The sequence below is a fragment of the Pangasianodon hypophthalmus genome, chromosome 1 (genome assembly GCF_027358585.1).
Source record: "Pangasianodon hypophthalmus isolate fPanHyp1 chromosome 1, fPanHyp1.pri, whole genome shotgun sequence".
NCBI classification, from domain to species: Eukaryota; Metazoa; Chordata; class Actinopteri; order Siluriformes; family Pangasiidae; genus Pangasianodon; species Pangasianodon hypophthalmus.
Genome location: NC_069710.1, coordinates 29,681,672 through 29,693,362, shown reverse-complemented (window position 1 = coordinate 29,693,362; position 11,691 = coordinate 29,681,672). Strand labels below are relative to the sequence as shown.

At 39.8% G+C, this 11,691-nt stretch overlaps 1 protein-coding gene across 8 annotated transcripts in view; it reads right to left on the bottom strand.

Annotated features, from left to right (window-relative positions):
- Positions 1–7,676: 7,676 nt before the first annotated feature.
- Positions 7,677–11,691, bottom strand: part of nck1b (NCK adaptor protein 1b) — a 69,352-nt gene continuing 65,337 nt past the window's right edge. For all 8 annotated transcript variants that reach the window (XM_026944726.3, XM_053234581.1, XM_034303182.2 and 5 more), the window contains one exon: positions 7,677–11,252. In XM_026944726.3, coding sequence (XP_026800527.1) covers positions 11,052–11,252 — 201 coding nt within the window. In that variant the 3' untranslated portion in view covers positions 7,677–11,051. The remainder of the gene's footprint in view (positions 11,253–11,691) is intronic.

Here is an 11,691-nt window from a genome sequence, read left to right as displayed (position 1 = left end):
GTAGTATGTGATTGTGTGTGATGGATTGCCACCCTGTCCAGGATGTTCTGTGCCCTGACTCCCCTGGGATAGGCTCCAGGCTCCCCTGCAGTCCTGTGCAGGATAAGCTGTACAGAGAATGGATGGAATGATATCCATCACAGAAGCCATGAAATGGTTCCACGTCTGACATTTTCACTGTTTATCATTTTTTTGGTCAAAAGTTTCAGTGGAACGTACTGTGCTGCGTACAGTACGATGATAGATTTTATTTCACAAGAATTGAACCCCAAACCCCAGGTTTATCGAGTCGAGACGAGACGAGAGCATCAGCCAAAACATTACTGATGTGAGCCAGGGGAAGGAGGTGTTATAGAATTGGGCCAACAATGTGTGATAAGCAATCTCAAAAATAATCTCAAAAGACTGATGAAACTGCAGTGTGAAACTGGCTTAAAGCATCATGTCATCACTGCATCTTTAAAAGTCCCCTGTAGATGGCACACTTCTACTGTTCATACACAGCTCATAGGGTGGCCAGTTAAAAGGAAGGAAATGTCACCTTTAAACATTCAAAACATAGATCTGATCGTATTTTGCAGATAACACAGATACTAGTTAGAATTTTACATTTTCCCAATTCGGCCTTTGGTGAAAAACGAACAAAATGCACCAATGTTATTCATATCAAAACTGATAAATGAATCAGAATCCAAACCCCAGCATATAAATGAGCAGTTAAGGATTAGAAACCTTGTTCAAGACTTTTAAACTTATAACCTGATCATTACTATGTGGTACATTTTAACTGAATATGTACCTGGTTCTTTAAATATGGTTCACCTGACACATAAGAGCATTCAAAGTGATGGTAATGAATTCTGAATAAACATGACACGGCTGTGGGCTGAAGATGAACCTTACCATGTTTAAATCAGTTGTAATATTTCCGTTCCCTCATCAGGAGGCTTTTCACTGAAATGGTGCAGAGATTGTGCTGCACTGTGCACTTGTCTTCTCTGATTATTGTTTAGTCGTTATGGAAAGTCATGTATGTACAGGTCTGTGTTTGTTCGAGAACAGGTTTGGGCATCTTATTCAATTTCTAACATCAATACTGAATCATTAAGGTGACGCTAATCCTGAACTGATTCCTGAAGCTGAAGCAGAGCCTGATATCATGTAGTATAAAGATGAAGCAATGTTGAGACAGTTTAATTACTATATCATAATAAGTAAGGAAGAAAACACTAGGGAGAGTGCTGTTATAGGAAAATAATCAACGATGGGGTGGTGCAGTGTGGTCCAAAGCACAGCAGAGTCAAAGTTACCACCAAATAATACCGTTATTTTATTTTCCAATAAGAGCACAGTGTTTTATTCCTCTTATACCACAGCGATTTAGTAAGGATTACAAGTTTGAATTTATTTATGAACAACACGGCATATAGCCTACGTTTTATCCGTTTCTAGTTATGTGAGTCAAAAAAAAAAAATAAATAAACTTGTCCATGATGTTTCCATGAAACCAGAAAGCGCAAACTTCTCTGTCCTGAAGATTTTCCAGTGTTGGAAAACTTACTGTTACTGGAGACTCCTTCCATAAATGTTAAACATATGTCGGTGCAAAGAAAACTTCATCTTATCAATGATTATAAATTTGTTAAATGATGTTTTATTAAATTTGTTAGTATGTAGAGTGTCCCTGAGTGAGCTGTTACTACTGATGCCGATGCCTTTTGACCAATCAGAATCGAGAATTCAGCACAATGATACACTTGTAGCTACATTCATTAGCTGTTTTGTCATGTGACCCGACCATATAGGTTGATTTATGTTATGTACATGATTACTGAGTGTAACCCATCTGTTGCTGTGTCTAATAAAACGTATATAATGTGTAACGATCTCAGCAACACTGCTGGCTAACACACACACACACACACACACGCACACACACACACACGCACACACACACCCCCATCTGTCGCTCCTGCTACACAGAATGAAGCACCAGGTGAATAAGATCCGCTCAGTTGTGGTCCAAGGGGGCTGACAAACTGTGCATAATCTAATGAGTGTAAATGTAAAGCTACACCCTGATCTATACAGTGGGTGGAGTTGATAAAGCGGGCCTGTATTACAAAAAAGTTCTATCTTAAGTCCTAAATTAAGATCTGATTTGGCACGAATTCAAACTACAGAAGGAAATGTGAGTTTAATTTAGCAATAACATCTCATTTACTGCATTATCTATAGAACATATTAGCCATGTCCCTCCACGTTATCGACTCGGTAGAAATATTATTCCGACCACTAAAGACAGATTCACATGTAATCTGCCGGATCTGTCTCAATTTCTCACTAGACCCCTAAATGCAGATGATCAAGATGAAATGACTAACAGCATAGGCACTATTTTCACCAGCACACTAGACACTGTTGCCCCCATCCGATTAAAAAAGGTCAGAGATAAAACACCTGCACCATGGTACAATAGTCATACTCACGCCCTCAAGAGAGCAACCCGTAACCTCAAGCGAAAGTGGAGAAAAACTAAATTAGAAGTTTTTAGAATTGCGTATAAAGACAGTATGTCTAGCTATAGACAGGCTCTAAAAGCTGCTAGAGCCGAGCATCTGAGCAAACTCATAGCAATAAACCAAAACAATCCCAGATTCTTATTTAGCACAGTGGCTAGACTAACAAAACATCAGATATCTGAAGAGAGTATTCCATTACAGTTTAGTAGTGACGATTCTATGAATTTCTTCACAGAAAAAATTGATAGTATCAGGAACAAAATACTGGATGTTCAACCTTTGACAGCATCCTGTGATCTAGTCCAGCCTACAGCTCCACACTTAGTGCTAAAATGTTTTACAGGTATAGGACAGGAAGAGCTTAATAAACTTGTCAGCACGGCTAATTCAACAACGTGTTTGTTAGATCCAATCCCAACTAGATTGCTGAAAGAAGTGATACATACAGCTGGAGAGCCTCTTCTCAACATTATTAATTCCTCGTTATATTTAGGTCACGTCCCAAAACCTCTCAAGTTAGCAGTTATTAAGCCTCTTCTTAAGAAACCTAAACTAGACCCTAATGAATTATCAAATTACAGACCAATTTCAAACCTTCCGTTTATATCTAAAATATTAGAAAAGGTTGTGTCTGCTCAATTATGCTCCTTCTTACAGGTTTCAGGCCCCATCATTTTAGCTTCGGACCAAGGCTGCATCTCAATATTAAGTCTTACTTGATCTTAGTGCTGCATTCGACACTGTAGATCATAACATTCTCGTAGATCGCTTACAAAATCACATAGGTATTCAGGGACAGGCATTAAAATGGTTTAGATCCTACCTGTCTGATCGATACCATTTTGTAGATTTAAATGGAGAACTATCCAGTGTAAGGCCAGTGAAATATGGGGTTCCACAAGGATCAGTTTTAGGACCTCTGCTGTTCTCAGTTTACATGCTTCCCTTGGGTAACATCATTAGAAGACATGGGATTAGTTTCCGTTGTTATGCTGACGATACCCGGTTATACATCTCATCAAAACCAGATGAAATAAATAAATTGTCTAGATTAACTGAGTGTGTTAAAGATATAAAAGATTGGATGACTGATAATTTTCTGTTACTAAATCCTGATAAGACAGAAATATTACTTATTGGTCCAAAAACCAGTACACAAAAGCTCTTACAATTCAACTTGCATTTAGAAGGATGTACTATTACTACTAGCTCGACAGTGAAAGACCTGGGAGTAATATTAGACAGCAGCTTGTCTTTTGAAAATCATATTTCCAGTATTACTAAAACAGCCTTCTTCCACCTTAGAAACATTGCCAAGCTTAGGAACGTTTTATCTGTATCTGATGCAGAAAAGCTAGTTCATGCATTCATGACTGGACTATTGTAATGCATTGCTAGGTGGTTGTCCTGCATCTTCAATAAACAAGCTACAGTTAGGCCAGAATGCAGCCGCCAGAGTTCTTACTAGGTCAAGAAAAGATGATCACATAACCCCAATATTATCATCCCTGCACTGGCTACCTGTTAAGTTTCGAATTGATGATAAACTAGCACTACTTACGTACAAGGCTCTAAATGGTTTAGCTCCCACGTATCTAGCCAGTCTTCTAACAGGTCACAATCAACCACGCTCCTTAAGATCTCAAAACTCCAGACTTCTGGTAGTTCCCAGAATATCAAAGTCTACAAAAGGAGGTAGAGCATTTTCGTATTTAGCTCCTAAACTTTGGAATAGCCTTCCTGACAGTGTTCGGGGCTCAGACACAGTCTCCCAGTTCAAACGTAGATTAAAGACATATATCTTTAGCCAGGCATACACTTAACACACACCATAACCTTGTGCTTCAGTACATCTGATTAATTGCAAATTATGACTTAGGGCTTACTAATATTTGAACAGCAGCTACGCTAATTCCTTTTCCACTTGTTTTCCTTCTTCTACCCATCCCCGAGGCACATAGAGATTGTGCCAGCTCCAGTAGACGAGGCCAACCCTATGAGGATCCTGAGGCATCCAGAGATGGACCTGCTCCTGCCGGTTTCTGCCTCATGAGGATTTGGGCGTTCAAAGCAACGCTGCCAACCCTATGTGGACTTTGAGGACTTTGAGGAAGACAACAACCTACATGACTATAAATAAATACAGAAAGGACATTGTTCATATCACACTCTCCAGTGTCACCCAGATGAGGATGGGTTCCCTTTTGAGTCTGGTTCCTCTCAAGGTTTCTTCCTCATATGATCTAAGGGAGTTTTTCCTTGCCACAGTCGCCTCAGTCGCCTCAGGCTTGCTCACTAGGGATAATTTTGTCTAACATCTAGGACTGTTTGCATGTTTTTGTTTCTGTTTGCATGCTTTTTGTTTCTTATGTTCTGTAAAGCTGCTTTGAGACAATGTTCATTGTTAAAAGTGCTATACAAATAAAATTGAATTGAAATTGAATTGAATTATCTTCAAGTTAAGAAATCCTAAACTAATAGATAATTGTCATAGCCGTTACCTAGCAACCGAATGACAGTACACAAATACATAATTATGTTACATAATAGTTATGGCTAATTCAAAATGTATTCTAATAAAAGGTGTAAAAGCCATTATTGCAAGCCACATACTGTATAGTGCACTACATCGTGAAGCCATTTTAGATTCGGCCGTGGTTACACAGCTACTTTTGCTTACAGTAATCCGCTTCATTGCTCTCTCCAAAGCTGGTTATGACGACTGGTTTTGTCATCACGTCAGCTTTCATAAACATTTCAGTCATTAGGTTTGTATGTGTATACCTTGCAGTATAAATAAATATGACACTATTATGATAGCTGATGCTAGTAAGCAAGATAATGCTGGAATACAGGCAAAGAAACATTCAGTTTTCTGAGTGAATAAACAAAAACTTAAAATAGAACATTAAGACATGTTTTAGAGGATTCTGCCAACTTAGGATGCTTAATTCTGATTGGTCAGAAGGTGTTGATTAATTTTCAATAACAGCAGCTCTGACAGTACTTCAGACTCTGTTATCGTTTCTATAGCAACAACGTAGATGGGGAATGGTATAGTGGACGCTCCACATAAACAGATTAGAAATTGATCATCGATATGATGAAGTTTTCTGTAAGGAGATGTTAATTTAAGGTTTATGGAAGGAGTCTCCAGTGTGAGTGCTTTGTAACAGAGATAAAGCTGTAACTGTTAGACCCATTAGTCCGATTGCGGAGTCTGAATCAGAGCAAAACTGACAGTTTTGGTTAGTTTGCTATGGGTTTGGTTTAGTTTCACACTGCGTATAATTAAACACAGCAAAAACAAAGCGTGTAGGGCTGAAAATATATTTGTAAAACTCTCTGATTCATTGGTCAGAAATACAGCGGCGGAAAATGCTTCACTTTCGTCCCTGAATCAATTCACTTTCTTACTGCAGTTGAACCACACTAGAGTTCACTTACAGGCGAACTGAGACCACCTCGCTCAGACGCTCTCGTACAGGATGTTTTGCTCTGCACCCAAGTGTGATTACTGTGTTCTCACCTGCCTAAAGTACTGCACTGAATGGGAGACCACACCAGGGTTCCAATAAACCAGACTAAACACTATGCATGTGAAATCACCCTACACTTCCGGACACAGGAAGGTCTTTGCGATTTCTCAGTAAAATAACAAGCTGCATTTTTGGGCTTATTAACTTCAAGAGAGGAAAAAATAATGACTATCATGGACATTACTATAATTACTACATAAATATAAGCAGATAAAATGTATGATGTGTTGTTCTTTCATTAATAAAAATGTGACAAACTACTATGTTATGAGAGGAGTAAGTAACAGTAACAGTAACTCCACTTCGTCACACCACCCTGTTGTTATTTTCCTTTAACAGCAAGCCGTTTTATTTCTTACACAGAAAACCCCCGTAAGGATTGTTATTCTGAGATCCTAATCGTAGTTGTCATGGTTACTAAACAGTGTGTTTCTGTAATACGCAAGTCCTATAAGTCCAGCACCATATACTTAACGCACCATATCTCTTTTTTTTTTCCATAATGACCATGATGAATATGAGTGAGGAAGAGCGAATCTGCTCACAGGAGATCAGAGTCAAAGAGAGCATACTGAGCAAGTTGTGTAAATAAAAGCGTTTGTTTTGCCATGTCATGTGACGCTGGACTTATTTCCACATACAGGGTGTGCCACATGATTTCTTCATTACAGAAGTCTGATCATGAGCAGGATTAAAAGCGTGCACTGATGGAACTGTAGTTAAAAGCACCTTAAAATTTACCTGAACAAAATAAAGAAATAAATAAATAAATTCTTCAGATCAGTTTGTCGTCCAGATTCGGGCTGAGGTTGTCTTTCTGCGCTTCCTGTCCAAGGAGAACCCAGCTGCGACAGAGACAGAGACAGAGACTGCGGCGCTCTGACGTTCCCGGGTAATTGTATAGCTGTAGGGCTCTGGAGCTGAATCTAAAGTTCACAAAAATCTTAAACAGCAGTTGAAAGGTCAATGGATGAAAAACATCCAGGTGGAACGATGGCATTAGGGTTAGAGGTCACTGCAGGAAAGACGCCATACTGAGTTTCCCAGGTATCCCATAATGCCTTGGATGCCATGATACCATTCTCTGTGAAACAAAGCCACTCTGAATGCTGGAGAGGTTTCTGCAGAGAGGCAGGACAGATGAACATCTGAGATCTGATCAGCCTCTCATGACCTTTGACCTCATGGAGCACCTGTAGGACACAATGTGGAGCCTTCTGCAGGAGAATAACGGCACATTCAAAAGCGAATCAGCTCCTCGTATCCCAGCAGTGGAGACAGAAAAAAAGAAAAAAAAAAAAGAAAAACGAATCACCTGAGGACTGCAGGAGAAATGTTGACAGCTGGTTATGGTTTTCCTGTTGTTTCCACTGTTTATTTTGACTTCTTCAATGAAGACTGGAATTTCAGTTGAACAACCAAACGAGCATTTCGTTTATTTTTTTTTTTTTTCCATCAGTGCATTTTCAGTCTGATTGTTCAGATCAGATGTGATTTTTCCTGCCTCAAAACCAGACATTAATAATCTGGATCCACTTTGACAGAGCGACTCCAATAGCGCTCTGCATCTCTCTCTCTCTTTTTTTTTTTTCATACATGACGCAAAGAGAAATCATTTGGTTTATGTACTTTATTACTTCCTTTGCACAGTCTAATAAACTTCTATTAGATATGAAGACGAGTCCATGTTGATAGTGAGCATATAAGTACAATTATTTTTCACAGCATCGTCTCAATCGCCTCCTCGAACAGACTGGCTCTCAACGTGCATTCAGGGTCAGGAAGAATCAGTTTCTCTAAAAGCTACAGGTTAGAATTTACATCATGAAGCTTGATTTTCATTTGAGTCTGTCCGGTCATCAGCATTAAAATCCTTGAAGAGCACTGTTTGAGATCAGCTAGGCGAGGTTGGGAACTTGTGGTTTATCAGGATAATGTTAATTTAGTAAAAATATCACATTTTGCACTGTAAAGAAATGATCTGTCCTAGTGCTGAGATTTTTATCATCAATAATAAAAAAAAAAGTCTCCTGTACATGCAACTGTATGTGTATTTAGTATACAAGAGCCAAAGTCTGATCCAGACCAACACTGTGTGAAGCGTGACAAATGACCTGTAAGGAAGTAGATCTGGATCGACAGGCTTATCACAATTCTCACATTTCATTCTGTGTGTTGGCAGGCAAATCAAATTGAGCACAACTGAAATACAGCACAAAACCGAGACATAAACGAAGACTTTGTCCTTAATCACTCATCGATATGGCCTTGCCTTTACCCTGCGAGGCTCCGACTCTTATACACGTGTCTCTTATTTCAGAGAGTTAACTTGCACGTTAGTAGATTAGACAGCATTAAAAAAAATAATAAAATCTGGTCAACACTACAGCGTTAAATATCCTTTCAAACAAGATCAGACTGAAGCCTTTTCATTAACGACTTAAAAAACATGAATGACGAACCGTCTAACGCTCCCGATTTATAAATTAAACTGTACATCGCCGCTGTCCTGAATACAAGCGCAGCCACTAAAGAAGAAGAGCTAATCATGGTGAGTGAGTGAGCTGTAAAATAAGGTCACTTCATACCATGCAAATGAGTGAACGAGCCAGATTTTCAGATACACATTGCAAAAACACTGCAGCGTACAACCGAACAACAGGGAAGTCGGATGCAGAAAATCACATCGGAGACAGATTACGCACATGCAAAGCAATACTCAAATAACAGAAGGTGTGGTTAGCTGGGAGAAAGGACAGACACTCAGAGGAACGCTAAGCCTTTTTGGTTAGGAGCAGCAATAATGAAGGCACTTTTTTTTTCTTTTTCTTTTCTGTATTAATTTTTTTTTAAATAAAAAAACTGACAAACAGAATAAAAACACGACCACTTGCACACGATCTGCTTCTTTCCCAACCTTTAGGCCCCAGGCTTTTTTTTTTTTTTTCTCTTTTGGATAGATATTTCAGATCAAATTTCACTGTGAACCTCATGTTCACCCTTGACTCAGATCTCGGCTCGCCTATGTGAGCACTTTTTCCATTCGCTCCATGAAAAATCCCCCATTTCTCACTCCTTCCCTGATCCAACTCCCCACAGCTGGGGAAGTAATCAGCGAGTGCTGATGTTCCCCAGGAAGAAGGCCTCGATGAGTTCCAACGCGATCGACCCCTGATCTCTTTAGAAAAAAACATCCTCTTATTCACTGTGGTTTTAAATATCAATCCCCATAACAGCTTAACCATCCTCGAACAGTTTACCAAACCGCTAAAAACAAAACAACAGGAACGAGACGCACCACCATTTATGGCCATATGCCAGTCCGTGCTTCTGACACAACTCTCAACATCCGATTACGGTGTGCTGCACGGCTTTTACATAACACCACTGGCGCCATTAAACCTGCCCCATTTAACATGCAGCCTTGTGTAAACAACAGACGCGATGAACGTAATCCAGGGACTCGTGCACACACCTGGTGAAGCAATACCTAGAACAGTTACAGCACACGGAAAACACCTGGTTCGCCAAGTGTGAGAAGGAAAGCAGCCTCATTTATGACAACAAGATGAATCCTGAAACTCCCACGAGGCCCTTCAGGCCTGAGTGAAGATTTCCTGGCCCTGTCTAACACCTTGCATTAACAATGCGATCATCATCGGATAGCGTTCGGAAAACACAGCGCTATCGGAATGTCATCAGATCCGCCAGAAAATCTCAGTAGGTCTGATCCGAGTTTCATTAGCATGAAGGAAGGCGCTCGGGATACGACGTCATCAAATTCTTCTATAAAAATGTAACAAAAGGATGGCAATCGATGCAGGCGTTTCGGAAGTTATTTCGGAAAAACTAAGTACAAACTGTACAATAGTATCTGGCAATCGGATATTTCCATGTTGATACCCAGCAGATCAAACGCATTACCAAGCTAGACTGCTAATCTGCATATTGCTTTGGAGAAACGAGATCACGAAAATGTGAAGTACCAAGCGCAAACCCAAACGTGAGATCAGATCTTCCGTTATCCACATACAAGTTGCAGATTGATGCAAGATGCAAATGTCTAGCTATCTAGCTTTGCAATGCTCAACAGTGTATGCAGCAAGAGCTGAGACCAATGTGGTAGACACTTTGCGCCAAGACAAACATACATATACGTAGAGCCGCAAAAAAAAAAAAAAAAGTTGCACCAAACATAATGATTGCAGAAACCCAATCTGTGTAAGAAATCAAGGTCAGGAATCCATTCAGGTCACCTGCATCCCAGCACACGATTCTTACTGCTCTAGCATGCTCAGGAAACATCAATCGCTCAAAAAGGGATTGAACTTTTAAATATAGAACAGCTTCCTGTCCCCTCTCTTTAGCCTGACACGATGTGAGGACAGGAAGAATGCAGCCGCTACATCCTGTTAAGCTGCAAGCGGCTGTTTCTTCTGATATTCTTTGTAAACATTGAGCTGGATTTTGAGAAAAACGTCGCTAAAACCTTGCTAGTTGATAGGGTTTGGTCACCCATTTTTATTCTGCAGAAATGTTGGATCCCTATAAATATAGCATGTTAAATCAGCTCACTATGTTGCATTATTCAAGCGATTTGAAGAGCAGGAAATGTGTAAAACCGTGGAAATGTGCACTGCAGTTCTTCAGTTTTCTGAAATTCAACAAATGGATGATGAGTAGTAATCCAACGACACAATTACTGAAAGAAGCTGTCAAAAAAAAAAGGATATATATTAAGAAGAGAAAACCTAAGTTGTAATTCTAATACATGTTAACAGCAAAATACATCACCTAGGCCCTAAACATAATTGTATTTTGATACACATCCAACCATGAAGCTGTCTCTGAGCATGAACACGGGAGTCCAAAACCATCCGTCGCTCCCCCACCCCTTTTCCCTTCCTCTCCAGTGTTGGAATGCTCTACTTTCCATGTCTTTCAGTCCTGCCACGTGGCTCTAGATTTCCAATGCGGGTCACGATCAGGATCAGGAGGCAGCCAGGGCCTTGATCAGGTACAGTTTGTCGCCCTGCTCACTGGTGAAGATCGGCGCCTTTTTGTAGTGTTCCACTAGCTCCTCCATGGAGCTGAACTTGCGTTGACCGATGCAGTACAGGTTGTCCTTCAACTGCACTTTGAAATGCTTGTTTTTGGTCTGGGCCTTCAGTGATATGGAGAAATCGTTGGGCTACACAGGAACAGAAAGATATGATAGGTTTAGAGCTTAGAACGGGTTTTGGTACACAGTAAGTTTACATAAATCAACCTAATAATAAACCTAATAATAATAGAGGGGTGTACCATAATGCCACTATCTGTATATGTATAGTGCGACAACATTAGTATCTATACCCGGATTTAAACCAGAAGTGGGTGTGGTCTAACCATAGAACACTAACAGTGGAGAAAAACAAAACAAATCAAAACAAAAAAACAGGGCAGCTGAAAGAAAAGATATTTTAATTCACATAAATTTGCATAACATGCTTTGTACTTCTGAACTTGTACAGTTCCTCAAACTCAGCTACATCATTCAAGTTCATAATCGATCTCAACTTAAGCAAGGGAGCTATCTTTCAAAACAACAAAGTCTTTCCCAAATCAGGGAACTGTTGTTTATAATAGAC